Source organism: Seriola lalandi, unplaced genomic scaffold (genome assembly GCF_002814215.2).
Source record: "Seriola lalandi dorsalis isolate HSWRI2012SDOR001 ecotype SW California unplaced genomic scaffold, Sedor1 jcf7180002054953, whole genome shotgun sequence".
Lineage (NCBI taxonomy): Eukaryota > Metazoa > Chordata > Actinopteri > Carangiformes > Carangidae > Seriola > Seriola lalandi.
The window spans coordinates 1,898,063-1,916,776 of NW_019525504.1; the positions used below are offsets into that span (position 1 = coordinate 1,898,063).

The 18,714-nt window shown below is 41.0% G+C and overlaps 1 protein-coding gene across 2 annotated transcripts in view; it reads left to right on the top strand.

Moving 5' to 3' along the window:
• crybg1a (crystallin beta-gamma domain containing 1a) overlaps window positions 1–18,714 on the top strand; it is a 48,719-nt gene that overhangs the window by 14,078 nt on the left and 15,927 nt on the right. Inside the window, exons 2-4 of one of the 2 annotated variants that reach the window (XM_087170550.1) lie at window positions 9,257–9,410; window positions 13,563–15,046; window positions 17,024–18,141. In XM_087170550.1, coding sequence (XP_087026676.1) covers window positions 9,257–9,410; window positions 13,563–15,046; window positions 17,024–18,141 — 2,756 coding nt within the window. Of the gene's footprint in view, window positions 1–9,256; window positions 9,411–11,805; window positions 12,056–13,562; window positions 15,047–17,023; window positions 18,142–18,714 lie in introns of those variants that run through there. The other variant, XM_087170551.1, reaches the window with a different exon arrangement.

Consider the following 18,714-nt stretch of genomic DNA (forward strand, 5'->3'; position numbering starts at 1 on the left):
AAGGGCTGAAACCAGCTGAGACTAGGCAGAATACTAATATTACACAACGATGTCATTGATGTGATTATTAACGTATTATGTTTAGATACCTTTCCTGCAGGCTTTAGCTATTTTCCATTGATCCATATCCTCAATCGCACATCGACCATGAACAGTCCAGGCATATGCTAGGTTTTGACGGGGGTTGTACAATTGATCTAAATTTGATCGAGATTGCAATATGGACAAATCGTAGTTTTACCTTTTTCAATAAATGTAAAATGTGTCAGAACAAACCATAGATGAAGCATTGTGGTGCTACAGAGAAGCCCTGGCCTACAAATCATATTCTCCAGATGTCAGGGAAAATGTTTGTTTGGCACAAGCCCCAGCATCATTTTTATATTTTTTTCAGTCAAAATGAAATGAAAATTTAACCATCCCAACTGAAATTGTCATATTGCAATCTCAATATCTGCCAAGACAATGGCAATATGATTTTTATTTCTTATTGTTCAGCGCTAGTTTTGACCTAATTAATATTGGCTGGGCAAATTGAAAACCAGTTTTCAAAATACAGTAAGTTAAAAGTGTTTAAAGAGACGTGTCTCTATCATTGCCAGCTAATTGTTGTTGCAGGCTATAGTGGCAGGTTTAATTACTGAACCACATAAGGCCGTCTGTCTGCATTGTTTCAGTTTCAGACTACAATAAAACAGAGCTGTAGTAAAAGCCGACTTTTTCCTGACACTTCTCTGCTGCAAGTATGAAAATGATAATAGCAAAAAACCAAAGAGTGTTGACAGGTGGTGATGTAATCAGCTCAAGAATTTGTGTTGAAATGTGTTGTACAGAGGGGGTGACATGAGGCGTGCAGTGGCAGGTGCATGTCGATGTAATGTAGTTTGGCTGCTTATCTACATGGTCAGTGTCGGAGCCGCAGCAGTGGCTGTTACACAGTTTATCACATTGGGGCAATGAAGGTGCTTTAAAACACTTAGCACCCAATTATCAAAAAAACTGTACTTAAGAGATGTCACTATAAATATCCATAAATGATATAAAGAAGTTCTCTTCAGTGTGATAGTCTGTGCATCCTTGGATACATTACAAACAGGAAATAGCTGGTGATAGCTAATTCAGCATATTTTCAATGGTGCCAATTTGCTGAAATGTAAATACATGCAGGCTAAAAAAAAATTGGGTCTCAAGTTGGAGCCCACAGCTACAGTAACTAAGCAACTCCATGGCAACATGAACAATATTGTTTATGTCCGCCAAGGACCCCGATTCTTGGAGGTGCAGATGCAAGTGCTGAATCTGATTTCCTACCTGAACCTAAATCACTGACGTTATGCGTTTTGTGTAAATGTAAATGCGATTGTGTGCATGCTGCCATTTGATAAACCAGCCTTCATTTCAAATAGCTCCACTGATGAAGCCAGCTTTAAATAATGATACGTGAATTGTAAAATACAATTTAATATAACAGCTATTACAACAAGTGACTAGTACAACCAGAAATACATCTCCAAGAACTGCAGACATCTTCTGCTGAGGCTGTGCCAGATTCTTACAAGTTCATTGAATATGTGTTGCTACTGTGTGGAAAAGGCAGAGCTATTTTTCCTGATTTGTTTATGGCCATAATGTAGGAGGAGTCTGGGGCCTGATTCTGCTGCTACTGTATAAATCAGGATAAACAGATGCCTTGATTAGACTGACTGAAATAAATGTATGTTTGTAATTAGGGACGAAGTCGTCATTTGTTTCCCTAAAAGTAGTTAAATGTTGGCACTCTCTCTCGCTGTGTGTGTGTGTGTGTGTGTGTGTGTGTGTGTGTGTGTGTGTGTGTGTGTGTGTGTGTGTGTGTGTGTGTGTGTGTGTGTGTGTGTACCTGGTGCCGTTGATTTGTGTGTACTCACAGTACCACCTATGCACTCCAGGCCTCTGGTTTTGTTTAATTCATCTGAGCGAGTCATTCAGTTCCTTCACACGTCGATAGTTGTCTGCCGTCATTCTGTAGAGGGGAGTAGATCAATGAGAAGCTTTCACTATAATAGCAGGTATAAGGAAAGTTGCAGAAGCTGAATAATGTTATCTCTGTGTACGTATACAGTACAGTATGTGCATATATGTTTTTGTCTATTGCACAGATGTCCATTCCTCTTGTCAGGTGGTATTATACTCTTTGGCTTGCGATGGTGGTGTGCTTCTTACTGAATGGCAGTCAGAGCCCTCCTGACTGGGTGTTAACTCCAGCATAAACACCTCATTGTTGCCTCATTGTGTGTCAGTGGGCCCTTAAACGCAGCTATTAAAACCAAGGTGAGGGAGCCGCAAAGAGGCTGGAGTAACTTAAGTAAATATGACCTTTGTTTGGTCCTCAAAAACAAACATGCTATTGAATTTGTACGCATTTATTCACAGAAACTAATATACAGCATACTGTACCCACGAGCACACATTCATGCAGCTGCGCAGTTGTGACAGAAACACACCTCCAGGACTGTAGGAGTGGTTTCAGTTCAGTCGGGATTAGGCAAGCAGCAGTGTGGGCTGGCTCAAGCTCTTTCCTTGGTAAAGAAAGTTCTCATTGTTAAAGGAATTTGAGGAAAATTGGAGTTAATCATCATTATTGCAACACACTGAGCACAGGAGACAGCTTTGGGAACCATTACTTTGTAGTGTTTTGAACTTCTCTTCCTCAAAATTCTGCTTTTATTGCCACTATTTTTGCACGAAACAGAAAAAGGTGCCAAAGGCAAGAATAAATTAGGCAATTATTTATTTATTATTCATTTGTGAGATGGTATCTTCTTACACTCTGTAGTACGTAACTCAACATGTCACATTATTGCATTGCAAATCCTATTGAAAATGTGATGGTACCATATATACATACATACATATATTTATATATATATATATATATATATATATATATGTGTGTGTGTGTATGTATAAGCAAGCACATTACTCCCAGGAAGATGAAATGCTAGTTAAGAAAGAAATTATTCAAAAAGACTTTTTTTAGCTCAATTATTTATTGTATAGATAAGAAAAATACAAAATGCAACACAAATTGCATCACAAAATTAGACAATGTGGAGAGATGATACATAGACAAAGTATAGTATATCAAGTATGCTGATATATCAGGAGTCGGGCTCCATCCACAAGCAAGCAACACAAAGAACAGCACGAAACAAGGGGAAATGCTAATTAATGATAATAGTTTTATTTTTACATCAAAAACATGAGAGGTCCAAAACTATAAGCTATTATCTTTAAACCTAGTCAGATATAGTAACTACTAAAATTTGGACTTAGACGAAATTTTAGTTAATATCTCATTATTTAGATTTTCCATTTTTATCACAAGTATACTTTTCTTTTCATGGCAGAAATTGGCCACCAATAACACCAATAAGAATAAGCAAAAGTGAGTATGAAATACAACACTCAAAAAACAGTATAAGTGTTTCTGTCTCCCCTCCCAAAGTCAGCATGTCCACATTATGAGCTGCTGTTGTAACACTGTTATCTGCTTGTACTTGTGGTAACATCACAAATGTCTCTCTTCCTTTATTACTTTGCTTTCTGCAGTTGGTGCACGGTTTGTTCTATATTGCGGGTACAATGTTTGCTTTAGTTTTTCAAAGGATGCATCATGTCTGCAGCACCCTTCAGTTTTTCAAAGTATTCACAAACATGCTGGCTTGATTTTCTTTGCACGCCACTATACCGGTTATTGGTCCAAGCAGAAGCATAGAGGCTGCAGCCTACTGGTTGTTACAGACCCACCCTGCATCTGGCAAACACTGAGCCCTGCTGCAGTGGTTCAGACACTCCCAAATGCAAAGTCGCTCTTACAAACAACGGCTGTTTTAGATTCACAGTGCAAAGCCAGCTCAGAGTCTATTAATATCTTGTCATTAGCACCTCAGCTTTTTGTATTAGTTTGGTAAAAATACATTATTTGTTGCACAGAAAATGTATCTGCTGTGTTTTATGAACATGAAACTGTGAAGTGAAAAATTAGTAGGGTGTGAGCCTGTACTGTGGCCAGCTCCAAGTTTCATTTGACCCAGCAACACGTACTTACATCAGGCAGCAGTCCAGCCATGCCAACTCTGCAGTAGAGCCTGTTCCTATTGTGTACAACACTCAAATCCAGGGTCTGGGATTTTAGTATTCTCATATTAGAACACGATATCTTCCATCAACAGCCTCCAGTGACTCATTATACCCCTCACATACCCAACAGAGGGTGAGTCAGGAGTTGTAACCGTTCCATCCCTTGTTTTGAGTTTGTTCAGCCGCTCTACACAGGTTTGCAGGTTTGCTGAGCTAACTGAAATCTGTTTGTTTTATTTGCCTGTTTGTTCCAGAGCAATGAAAGATGAGTTTGTGTTGATAACCTTTTCTTCGCACTAACGTGTTGTGTCAGTGTGGCGCTAATCTCATGACAATCATGAGACTTTACAGTGGATTAAGTTCATGGAGCTTTGGTGGATGTTTGTGCATGCACACACCTGTATAATGTCCCCATATTTAATAGTTGATATTTACATACATCGTGTACGTACCACATAGATTTGAGTTTTGACAGAGTAAAGGAACATGTTTCTGTGGCTGAATGATGCTAGACTGAAGCCCAGTGAAAAATGGGAGTTTATCTCTCTTGTTATTTACAATTGGTTCTCTAGGTTATTTTATCTCTGCTGGCCTCCCATATTCAGAGCAGCCTTCAAGACAACAAAAACAGAGAGAAAACAGCCCATATGAACAGTTTCTTTTTTTTATATATATATTGGTTTTTATATAATGTTCTTCATTGGAGATCAAATATTTCATTTTTAAATGGTAATTTGAAATCATGTCATGTTGAGGCAGTTAGTCTGCAGACCTTCCAACATCATAAATGCTGTAACAGATTAGTGGAAAAAAGGTAATTTCCACTTAGAGTTGATTTGACAATATGTGCCATAAGATGATTTAAGTTTATGAACCATAAAAGCCTTTGATATGTCTGGCTATGCTAGGCCATTGTGCGCAATGCTGTAAATTAATGCTTTGCATCTGTGGAAATCTACAAGATTTCAAGATTTCAACCTCTAAGTTACAAAACAATGTCCCTCATTTGTCTCGTTCTCTTTTTATCCTTATCTTCTTTTCTTCTTCTTTGGGTTTATACATTTACTGTGGGTAAAAAGGCAAAAAGAGGTGAATGGTATGGGTATAAAATTAAGAATTTAACATATTAATGAAAGGGTTCCAGATATTGTCAGAATCTGTGGTTCGGTTCTTGATTGAGGCAGATAGATTTTTCCATTGATGTGTGATCAAATAGTAGATTTTTCCAGATGGTGTTCCTTGATTTCTAGTTCATGAGGATAGTGTTGTTTAGACTGATGTTGGATAGGTCTCCTAGTAGGCACAATGAAGGAGATGGTGGGATGTAGAAGCCAAAAATAAGAGTGAGGGTGTCAGTGATATCCCGCCAGAATTGTTTGATTGGTGTGCATTTAGGTGTCTGTGGTATTTTGTGTGCAGTGTGGACAAATGTCTGAATCCGTGAAACCCATTCCCAACATTCTCTCCTCTGTGTAGTGAATGATCTTGTCTTGTATGGGTTAGTTGATAGAGTGAAGATGTTTCTGCAGATATGGGTCCAGAAGTCGGCATTGGGGATGATTAAGTACATTTACACAGTGTACTCCAGGTTACTCCAGGTTTGCAGCATGAAGCTGTAAATACATTACAGAGGACATTGCTTTTGAGAATGCAGACTTGCAACATTACAGCACTGACACTCCATAATTCATAACCACATACACTTGATTTGTTTACTAGCTGTCTTTATAAGGACTGGAAAAGGGCCAGCTACAGTGAACTTGAAGGAGCTATTTGTAAGTGTTGCTATTGCTACATAGCCAACCTTAGAATTTAGCTGTTTACTTAGAAGTCTAGAAGAAACCTTAAGAGTTCAACATCAAACTTTATTCAATTACCAAGAGTTAAGAGTTGTCCAAGAGTTGTCTCTTTTTTGTTCTACTGAAGTTAGTATGTTAACCAGCTAGCCCTGAACCAGTTGACCCATCTCAACACTTTCTGATACCGAGTCACTGTAGCATCCAGGCTGCCTTGAAGAGTGGCCCTGCTATAACCTCTTGTCTTGTAAACACAACAATGGCCGAAGCTCTTACAAGACTGGTAAACAGCTGTTAATGCTAACGATGGCTACGTAGCAATAGCAAAAACTTAGGAACAGCTCCTTAAAGAACATTAGCCCAGTCAGCTTTCCTAAATGTACATTGTTTTGTCTTATTCATTGTGCTCTGTGTTACATCCTTTCCAGAAGCTAAGCCTCTGTCACCAGAAATCTTTGAGGAATGAAATTAGTTGTGATAGTGTATCAAAGACATAAGAGCAAATACTCCTCTTTAAAATCTCATAAACTTTGTGCTCACAACAACAGTGGAGCTTTTGTCTGTGTGCAACAAAGAGGAGGTTCAGACAAGTCAGAGCTGGCCGGTGCCTGTGTGTTGACAGAGTGTGAGGGAGACAGATTTCCTCCAACTGACTCTGTAGCTTTTCTTTAACAAGGTCAGGGGGTCGTCCATACGTTTCATTTTCCTCTCACAGTTTGCTTTCTCTGTTTCAAAGATAGCACCTGGCCTTCAACCATATTTGCTCACACGCATTCTAAGTCTTTTGAAATACAGCCTGCAGGTTTTGTTTGGGGTCAAAGGTTGCAGAACGGGTTGGTCACTTTTCCCCCTTTCACTGCATGCAAAGCGGCTCCACCCTGAAACTGTCTCACTGTTTGACAGGTTTGTATTCATTTTATATCTTGCTTATTTTAAAGTTGAAATGCTTACAAGTCAGTGCTGCAAGATCATGAGCAAGTCCATTGTGAAACACAGTATTGGCAGGTTGATCCTTCACATTACACCGAGATCCTTCATGATTATTAGAAACGGTTCTTTTAGTTAGCTTCATTTTAAAGCTGGAATTAAACTTGTTAAGGGGTTGTTGCCTAGGTGACGCTAACATGCACCTCCTCAGAAATGCATAGAAGAGAGACCACTTGTTTCAGTAATAGTGACAACATAAAGTAAGTTGAAGAAACACACAGTATCCCTCCATCTTTTCAATCACATTAGAAAAATCTGTGGAGTGGCAAAACCCACTGAGTGAATGCACGACACAGCCTGATTGCTGTAGGACACATCCATCTACTATCACGCTGGTGCCATGACAATCCCACGCTGTACTATAAATCACACATGTTGGGGGCCTCCACAGCAGGACTGCAATACCTGATGCACCACTTATAACCCAGAGTAACGAATGCCTCTCTGCCTCTCTCCACCAACATGTGTCAGCACGATCGCACTCTGATGTAATTTTGATTCCCGTATGGCCACATTTGATTGAAGCTCCACAAGTTCATGCTTGTTTCTTTGGGGGTGTTGAGAGACATTTTGGGAAAATGTCCATTTTCTTCCCCCTTGCTGGCCCCGCTCCCCCTCCATCCACCCCGTGCAGAATGCAGGTTTCAGTCCTGTGGCGGTGACTCTGCCTCGCAGGTGGTCGCTTCCACTGGGGGATGTTGTCAAAATCTGCCTCACCCTACACCCCACTCTAAACAGCCACTACTCCCAGGAACTCAAACCCCTCTGCCAACCCACCTCCTCTCCAGGGAGACCACTTCAAACGCACCTCTGTCTAACATCTGTGAGAGGACTCATTTATCCACTATTGTTTTCTTTCTTTTTCACTTATCTGTTATATTTTTGCATGATTTTTTGCATATTTGGAGAAACGCCTATATTCTATTGAAAAAAATGTCTTAAAAAAAAAAAGGTCTTATACAAACATGTTTTGGTATGTCTGTAGAATATGATGAGCTCTCTGCCTCTACTGCTCCGGTTCTCTGTCAGCTCACTGTTTGAGAGCAGAGAATAACTCTTGGATCTAGTCCACTCTCTACTACTGTACATGAATTATTTAACTTGTCCTCAAAAAAAAAATAAAATTCTGTATCACTAAGCAGCTGCTTTAAAAAGGTTGTGTGTTCATCTCCACCATTCAGCAACTAACTGAAATTCTTTTCACATTTTAACAAAAACAAATGCCACAAAACAGTAGCTGAGGGTAACTGAATCGACTCGCTGCCAGAGTTCAGTGGAAAACTAATCCTGCCCTGCCCCCTTGTGGAGAAACACAGTAATACACAGACTCAGGCTGTGGTGGTCATGGCTGAGGACATGGTGCCTAAATGGAGAAGTGGTGTTAAATACTTTCATAATGCAATTATGTCTTTACAGACAATCTCCCGGAGTAGGTTGAAGTTCTTTTCTACTACATCTCCCGTAATGCAGCATGGATGCAATGTTGCTGCAAAAGCAAATGATAACATCTGGACATCAGTCTTTGTGCACTTATTTTAAAAACAGCCGAACCCATGACGCTGCGTCATATGACAGACACTAGCTCGCATCGCAAATATAGCAAAGGTGTTGCTGAAATGAGGTGGAATGCAGTGTGTCATCCTGTCATTGTCCTGCACTGCTCACTGCTCACAGGACTGTTTGCCTTCAGGCTGGGCGTGAGTCGTCTGTAAATGCTTCAAGGCAACTTACTAAAAAAAAACCCACAACTGCTCCTCCTCAGAGCAGACGCACCTCCTCATGCCTCACACGTGCTCTAAAATCCTCAATGGGCCTCTAATTGCTCGGTGTGCACTGTTCGCTGCTGGGGTTTGACTGTTGTCTGTCAAGTGTCACATTGTCTGTTTTTCAAACGCCAAGCGAAGTCCGAGTGAAACACATCAATGCTTCTAAGAACAATCGGATGTGTCTGACGTCCTTTAAAAGGCTGACTCAGGGCTGGGTTCGAGGTTTTTATTTGTTTATTGCTCATAACTAACATTATGTAAGCTTTTGTCCTAAAAATACACGGAAAATTATGTTGCAACTAAGCCTTGAAAGTGGTGTGTTCAAGGGTATAGGAAAGAAAAATGGTTGTATTTTCCTTGTTTGTTTTATCTTGAATTTCTAATTGGAAATGTCTTTCCATATTCAAAAGAGATTTAAAGGTTTAATGACAAGATCTTTGATGAATACATAGTAAAAACATGAGAATGATACAGTGAGAGGTGAAACAAAAGCCTAATGACATAACATCCTCTCTGTCCCTCTCCTCCCTCTACCCCCCTCTCCCTCCCTCCCCCCCTGTCTCTGTGTTTCCTGCCTCTCTCTACCAGGAGCTACGACCAGATGAGTGTTTCCACAGAGTACAGTTTCCGGACTGAATCGGAGTGGGACCCAGATTCTGAGTCCACCTCCATGATCAGCTTCGACATGACTCAGCCAATCAGCCCGGCTTCGCCCTCCAGATTCCCTATTTCACCCTCCAAGGTTGGTTTTACTCACACATTTTCACATTTTCTGTCAGTGTTGATGTTTTTACTTTACTTCATTTGAGTATTTGCAATTTATGCTTCATTATACTTCTACTCCACTACTTTCCAGAGGCAAATATTATATTTTTTGACTCCACTGCATTTATTTAACAGCTACAGTTACTAGTTACCTCTGAGAAAGATTTAACATCCAGACATATGATGCACTAAATAGTTAAAAAAAAAACAGCAAAAATGCTACTTACACATTCATTCATCAGCAACAATAATCCAGTGAAATAATATTCACATTTTTCTGCATTATGAGCACTTTGCACTTTCAAAATTTGATTATCAAGAGTTAAAAACACTGTATTATCCTCCGGTTAGTCTTTCCAGATGTCACACTTGGCATTTCCCATATTTGTAGGAAAATAACGGTTCCTGCTTTGCAAAGTCTGTTTGTTCGTTTGTTTGTTTGTGTGTTTGTTTATTTGATACACAGTTTCAAAAAGGGCATGAAACTAATGTGTTATATAGTTGTTGCTAATTATCAACTCCTGTCCCCAGTTGGGCTTTTACATGTGGAATGTAATTAAAACAGTCAATAGCAAAAATAACACAAAACAGACCACACAGTTAATAATAGTTAAAAATATACACATGTAGTCTAAAAAGTCACCACTGTTGTTGACCTAGATCACAAGAGCTGTATCCACATTCATAGGAAACACCAGATATGACTCAACAGATGCAACACAGTCCAAAAAGAGTAATTAGGTCACAGGTGAAAGAAAGTGGGGCAGCATTCAGTAGATGGGTGGGTTTTGTGTGCTTTCATTCACCAGTGGATAAAAATCCAGCTCACTGTGTGATTAGTTTTCTCCGGCTAGTCTGGACTTCTCCGCTTTCTATTTAATGCAGCTTCTTTATCATAATGGTTCCATTAAAGGATATATTCATGCTTCTCTTTCCAGTTTATTCTCCTAACAGCTGAACAACTACATGACATCACCATTGTCTCAGTTCTGCCTGCAGGGGACAGTGGTAATTGCTCAGTGACTGCCTGAGGAGATTGAAAGAAGACATTTAGGGGCCGTAAACGTGTGCTTCCCCTTTAAGATGAGCTGCACATACTGTAATCCTATGGGATCCCATTGTCCCTGGGCTACTTTCCATAGACTCAAACCTGTCAGACCTGCTCTCTGTGATATTTGTGTCAGTTTGTTTGAAAAGACACAACCGGCGTTTGCTCATGTGTTTTTTAAACTAAGAGTTTTCAGGAACTCAAGCACGTTATTTTAATATGTTTATCTATCTATGAGAAAGATTTTTAATTGTATTCAGTTTACAGCTGCAAAAAAAAAAAACAAAAAAAACACCATAAACTCAGTTTGTTTACATTTTGGCACAGAGGCTGAAAGATCCAGTGCCCTGCAGTATTTAAGTGTAATTAAGATCAACATCATTGTTCCTGTGTTTGCCTTTATCATTATCTGCTACTGACATCAGAGAATGAAGCAGAGCTTTGGCTGGCAGATAAGGAAGTGGGTCAAAATGCTCACAGATATGGTACTATATCTCCTCCTACCTGACATTTGTCATTCCTATGAGTAAACACAAGGTGAATGCTCAGTGGAGACTACTACTACAGCAGTAAGTAACATAGACTTACACATACACTGGACACAGGATACTTCATTAATGCTTCTTCTTCTTTTTTTTATGTTCTCTGCGTCAACACAGTGGATTTGTGAATGAGTCAAAACAACGTGGAGGTACAGTGTCGCAGCTTTGACTACTTATTTAAACAAAAGCGATACCAGATTCAGTATTCAGTTGTGTGTCTGGGTTTCATTCTGTGTAGGCATGAACTGGAAAACCCGGCCACAGGCTCTCTTTACCTGCTGTTTGCTCACTGAAAGTATGTGAAAGTTCGACACCCCTTCAGATGTGTGGTGACTGGTTTTTATAACAGAAAATTGCTGTTCAGAAAGTACTCTGGAAATACTCTCAGAACTGTTACTTACCGTTACAGCCCTGGGTAGTGGAACCTTTGACCGATATCACTGTATACTTCCTATCTAAAAGACTATCTAAAAGGTTTGAATTAGCACTCCTAACTGACACAGGTTGAATTCTTCTTAAATAAAAGCAGATAACAGATGTCCTATTGAATTGCCCAGCTTTAGAATGAGGAAGGGTGGGGTTGTCTCCAGCAGGCCTGTCCACACCCTTTTACTTTGACTGGATTGTGAATTTCTTTTGCGTGCTTGCCATGTGAACAGTCTTTCACAATATTTCTTTTTCTCCACACTGTAGCTGTGATGTAAATGGCCGTGCCCTCAAGTCAGGCACTTTGTTCAGAGACAGTCAGACACTTAACTGTGGAAACACACAAGTGATTGCAGTGAGCGCTGTTTGTCATACGAGAGGACTATTTTATTTTATTTAATGTCGAACACTTAAGTAGGACACTGGCTTTTATGTTTGGCTTTACAAGCTCTATCTAGTTTTAGGATCATGTCTTAAAAAAAAAAGACAGACAAAAAGAAAAAAGACATAATATTAACTTTCATCTGCTATTTCTGCAAACTAAGCATTAATTAGACACCGAACTCCGAAGGAATTCAACAGGTTAGACTCCAGGAAGTCCAGATGGTATGTAACTGTTGTCTTTTACACTGTGATTCATGCTTCTTGTCTTAACATGTGCCCTTTTGAAAGGTGTGTTTTATGACGGCAGACGGAAGTTTTTTCCTTGGTGTCTTCTGGCTGTGATGTCAACCCTGTTAAAAAGTCTCATCGACACACTATGATGTGGTTTATGTTTGACTAGAGTGTACAGTATAAGTACGTTAAAGTCGCTGCTGCCGTCTCACACTGTAATCTACTTTTATATTAAATAATAATGCAGCTCTCATTGATTATTAGTGTCCTTTCAGACCCAAGCCTGTCTTGACCAACTTCATTTTTTTTATTGTTTAAAGTTGTTGGCGGTAAAGGGTAAGTGACCCTTGAGCTAAACATCAAAGAAGTTTTATATCTGTCTAGTTAGTCATTAGTTGTGCCACTGCAGCCACAGTGTGTTGGTATTTGAACCAGGTTGTCTGAATTTAACCTGACTCTTTTTAGTAAAAGACTCTCAAGGAAAATACATTTATGGTCTTTTTCTTTTCTTTTTTCTTTTTTTCTTTACACATATTGTTGACGTTTTTATTGTCATCTTGAAAAAACAGTAACATAAAGCGCGCACGCACAAACACACACACACAAGGTCCCATCTAGTATAAAGGTAGATGTCCATGTGTTGTGTGATTATAGATCAGGTCTAGGTTCTATATTAATACTGTGAAAGTATCAAAGCCTCAGTCCACAGAGAAATGCACACAGCCTGTATTCAGAAACTGAGCCTTAAAACCAGCCGTCAGGACTTCTTGAACTATGTCACAACAAAGCAGTCACTGCTCTCAGCCGCGCCCCAAGCCCCGCCCACCTGGACCCACCATCTAACCTTGCAGGATTTGATTTCTCTGAGTGCTTACCTTAAATCTGCTGTATTTTTATCGGATCACTCAGAAAACAGTCAGAAGAGAGGAGGCTCTGAGACTCCTCTCTTCTGATTGGCTCACTGAACTGTTGTTACTTGAGCTCCAGAGAGAAACCAAGGAGATGGAAAACTATACTGAGATGGTTTTTGGTATTTAAAACCACAAATATATCTATAACTATATACCATACTAAGTTCAGGTACGTTTTTATTGACATCTAAACTTCTCCTCCCTTGTAGATCTTTATCATGTCCCTGTTCTATGGTGTTGTATATGCTTTTACATTGATATTGCATTAGTTAATGCATAGTTGTTACAATTGAATATATGGATGCAGGTAATTTATTGACTTGCCCCTAAATTCAAGGTTGTGTAAACTGCTTCTAGCCTGGAGATATCTTAAAAATGTGATTGTGGGAGTCCATATTTTAACTGGAGTTCAGCAATGGAAATTTTTCTTGCTTAGCTTTTGGCTGCATGTCTGCTGCAGAGCATACTTTTTAGTTTTCATTTTCTGTTTTACTTCTATAGCGAAGCCAGAGACAAAAATTGTGCTGGCTGGTTTCCCCACCTCACTATGTTCCTCTCTGTCTTTTTTTCTGCCTGTCTTCTCTCAGAATCCGGAGGAGAAGAGGGGAATGTTCGATCGCCTCAGCAACTTCTTCAACTCCAAGAGAAAGAAGAGCAGGAGTCGGCAGCATTCAGATGCCTCCACTGACGCGAGTTCCCCAACGTCCCCAACGTCCCCCTTGTCCCCCTTGTCCCCACATTCACCTATATCTCAACAGGAGGAGGGGCTAAAGACCCCTACTCCCTCTCGAAAAGACAGTGATCTCATGGGGTCACATCACGGTGAGACCAGGACAGGAGCGGAGGGTGATGACACCCTCAGCCAAAGGTCCAGTCTCAGCGCCTCAAGCGTGGTTTCTGTACGGAGAGATGAAGCCGAGCTCCCGTTCGCAGACAGCGACAGCAGCGGCCGAAGCAGCGTGAGGGAGGTGATAGTGTGCAGGGTCAGCACCGCCAGCGGTGAAGGGAATTCTGGGAATGTGACTCCCACCACTCCCACCAGTATCGGCCTTGCCGCTGCCTCTCGGCCACGTGCTGACGCGAGCTCAGAATTAGGCTTTGCAGCGTCAGTGGTGGAGGAAGTAAGCAAGAGGCTGCAGGTTCATTTAGAAGAAAGCATGCTGAAGGACACAGAGGGTTCCAGTGAGGACAGCACATTCACCCCGACCACACCGACGACATTCAAAATCCCCCTTTCCAAGACAGCCGAGGCTCCAAAGTCTCCTAACTTAACTTCTATAAGCTTAGCATCGAAGAAAACCTGTGTGAGAGTTGGAGAGAAGGGGCACAGCACTGCTCTAACAGGAATAAGATTAGGCTCTCAGTCATCCACCTCACACCTCATCACGACTCAAGAGGAAGATGAAAGCGCTGTAGACAGAGAGAAGGAAAACTCAGAGGCCAGGAGGAGGGCTCAGATATTCTCTTGGGATACTACAGCCACGGCAAGGAGCCCTTCACCTGAGACTGAGGGAATACCCAGAGGTGATTCTCCTGTCCGACTCCACAAAGCAATTTGGGTGGAAACACACCTGGGAGAGGAGGAGGAGGAGGAAGGGGAGGGGGAGGGGGAGAAAGAGAAGGATATAGTGAAAGAAAGGGAGGAGGGCTACAGAGCAGACTCGCCTCCCGTGCTGGCCATACCTGTCACTGTAATTCCAGAGGAGGACTCGGTCGCTCAGGGCACAGAAGACGGCCCCTCTACCCCCTCAGAAGCTTTGCCGCCCGGTGGCAGCTCGCCAGATTCGGCCTTCTCCTTGGCACTGACTACAGGGGAGTTCCAAACAAGCTCACCGCAGCCAGAGGAGCCTGACACTGGCACAGGCTCAAAGCAAAATTCCCTCCAGGAGAAACGCAGACCGAGAGAACTTCGTGTGACGCGCAAGACTGTGAATCTGCCCTCGAAGCACAAGGTTTCTGGCCAGAAGAGGTGTGTTAGCCCAGAGCCGGGTTCGCATGAGAACGAAGCGGCAGGAGAGGACTACAGCACAGATTCAACTTCAAAGACTTCAGACACAACACAAGTGAAACTGTGAGTATCTGTCTATTTTAACTTTCTGCTGGTTATTGTTTAACAGCCCCTTTGTTCCAGGGAGAAACACAAAGCAAGGGGAGCTAAAGAGAGCTGAGCTGTCTATTTACAGCTGCCTGTTTTAATTTGCTGCAGTTATTGTTTAATAGCTCTTTTGATCCTGGGAGAAACAGAACGCAGGGGAACCACAGGGAGCGAAGCTGACATGCAACCTGAGCTCTGAGTTCCCATGCTCCACTGTACCAGAGGAGAACAATGCAAGCTAAACCTGAACTTAGGCTCTGAAATATTCATATACAGTCCATCTAATCATTCAGAAACACGGACGTCCGCTATAAAACACTGTAGATTACACGTACAAGTCTTTAAAAATAATTGTTACAGCTTAAGAACAAATGAAGTGATGGTGAGTGAGGATTTTCTTTTTCATTTTGTCAAGTGTGAATTGAAATGAAGGTCACCTTTGCTGTGTTTACCTATGGTGTACATTCACTACCAGAACAAGTTAGTCATTACAGAACTTGACGGGCAACTGGCGACTACTGCCTGCACACTTCTGTTTGCATACATACGTATGTGTATATGTACAGATAGCCTACTGCTCTTAGAAGAATAAAACATGAGTAGTGATGTGACCGTGGTAACACCCTGTACATTTTTGAGTGACTCCAGGCTAAAGATGGTCATGCCCCGAAAAAAGCTGAACGCTGGGACAGATTTATGGTTTCAGAACTACCGCAGGGTGAATGTCAAGCATAGCTGAAGTTTCACCTCTGCCCTTCACTCTTAAATAGATGCAAAATCAGTCTCTCTCTTAAGACACCAAAAACTTAGCAAAATAACTATATACTGGGACATATTCCGAAATATCAACTGTTTTTGTGCAGGTTAGCTGTTCTCCCTGTATCTAGTCTTTATGCTAAACTAACACAACCTGCTTCTGTCTGTGCAGAGGTGAGAGTGGCATCAATCTTCTCATCTTCTCATCTCATCTGCCAGAAAGCAAATAAGCCCACCCCCAAGAAAAAACTTTGAACTATTCCTCAAGTCAAAGTAGCAAAACCACACCTTAAACATACTCCATTATAATTAAAATACCTCACCTGCACTTAAGAAAAAAAAAAAACGTAATTATGAGCAACACTTGAAAGTATTAAAATTAAATGTACTTATTATTCAGATCACATGTTTTATATGTAAAATCTTAAAATGAGCTGAGAAAAGTCAAAGTAAAGATCCACCTGGTCAAATATTACTCCAATACAAATGAAAGTTTGTTTATTTGAGTACTGAAGTACTTGCTTTTAAAAATACTAATATACTAATAATACAACTAATATTCAAAAGTAGTATTTTTTTTAGCATAAAACTTGCAGCTACTACAAGCTGTCTTTAAAAGTTTGTATAGAATTAATCAAACGTTACAAACCTCAACGCTTTCTCAAGCTGGATAGAAAAATTTTGTAGCAAACATTTATAATGAAAGGAATCTTTCTTTATTTCTAAAATTTCAAACATGGACTTAAGATAAGGCCATGGTGCTCTGCTGAATCTTCTGGTTGATCTTTATCTAATGTAGCCATCGTTAGGACACTGCCAGGTTCAAACTGAGCTGATCCAACATGACTGACAGCGGAGGAGTTAACTGTAATTGTTTTTTTTCTCCTGTAATGAACACAGTGTATGGTCTATCACATTTTTCAAAATAAAATAAAATTCATTCCACTGACTAAAAGCTGGTACTAGTATCTACATATCTATCAAATAAATGTAGCAGAGTTATAAGTACAATATTTCAGTCTGAAATGTGAGGTAGTATATGAAGTAGTATAATATGGAAATACTCAAATAAAGTAAAAGTACCTCAAATTAACTTGATTAAATGTATTTAGTAACTTTACAACAGTGATTGTTTCTTATTTGAAGACTGTGGTTCTAAAGGTTAAAAATGTTTCCCCTCTCTCTCTCTCCTGACAGACTGCCAAACCTCCAAAACAACAACAATGCGGAACTCAAGGGCGCCAACCTTGAGCCACGCACAACAGATGAGACTACACTCTGTGACACAAACACTGCTGCACTTCTAGTGAAAGAAAAGACAGACTCTGAGGCCGCTGACTTTGATGATACCAGTGCATCCTCAGACATGTACAGAGCAAAGTCACGAGCGTTGGGGTCTGGGGTAAGAAGCCCAGAGGCCAACCAGGATATCCCCTCCAAACGAGGGCTGAAAGCAGCAGCAGAGAGTCGGCATACCACAGCAAGCGGAGCAAAGACCCCGTCCCCTGCAGCTGGAAGCAGGGCCAAGAATGTCACAACAAAGGCGAAGGGCTCCGCAGAGGGCACAAAACAGGGAACTTCCAGTGATATTCCACCACAGAGGGAAGATAGCACTGAGAAAACAGCCTCTATGTTACCAACATTAAAAGACCACAGCAGCAGCAGTTCTTCAAGTGCGACAGGTTCAAAGTCTAAAATCCCTAAAAGGTCATCGTCAGACGCTGATGTGAAATCACCGGTGACTCCAGATAAAACATTAGTGACTGATGCCGCAGCAGCCACTTCCAAACTGCAAAAGCAACCTAAAACCAAAGAATCTTTGAAATCTCCGGTCCCCGCAACCAAAGCTGCCAGGAAACCAAGTTTTGAGGAAGCTAAAGGAGGGAAATCTGTCACAGGAGACATGTCTCCAACAAAAAACACCTACAGGACAGGAACAAAACTTGTTAGAGAAAAGTCAGATGAAGACAGCGGCTCTGTAAACCTGGTAAATGGCATGGAGAAAGATTATAGGGAGAGCAGTGTTAAAGCAGGACCCCCACTTGACAAGGAAGGCCTGGATGTCAAAAAACAGCCTCCGAAACATCTGGAGAATAACGCCTCCTTGGCAACAAAGACTCGGCTGCCCATTTCATCGCCAACAAGAAAGAAGAATGATGATATCACAAGAGCCGCTGGCACCAGCTCTAAAAAAGTTTCATCTGGTCAGACAGACTCGGACAGACCCAAGAAGAGTCCAGACCAGCACGAAGTACCTCCTGGTGAGAGGCCTGTTAGTGACATCGCTTCCCCGCGCTCTGAAAGTCCCAGCAAAGGTAAGACAGTACGATCACGACTTGTTGTTTGCTTGGCAGTAAATCTTTCGGTTCCAGTTGTGTTTACATTGTCATAATAACTAAATCCTTTTGGCACCTCTGTTGACGGTGAATGTAAGTTCAACTTTGCAGATACACTTCAACGTGAGGTTTAAAATTGTTAATGTTTTAAAGGAATAGTTTGACTTTTTGGAAAATACACTTATTTACTGACTTGCACAGAAGGAAACAGCTAGCCTGGCTCAATCCAAATATAACAGAATGCACCTACCAGCCCTGCTGAAGCTCACTGATTAACATGTTTTATCTTGTTTATTTTATCTACACAAAAACTGACCCAGCCAAAAGATAGTCCGGCACACTATTTTTTCAGTCTTTTTCAAGTCTTGGCAGCGCAGCAAATTAACTTATTTCCCAAATTGCTGAACTGTTCCTTCAAAGCGCTCAGTCCACAGAGAAATGCACACAGCCTGTATTCAGAAACTGAGCCTTAAAACCAGCTGTCAGGACATCTGTAACTTTGTGATGTCACAAGAAAACAGTCAGCACCCCAAGCCCTGCCCACCTGGACCC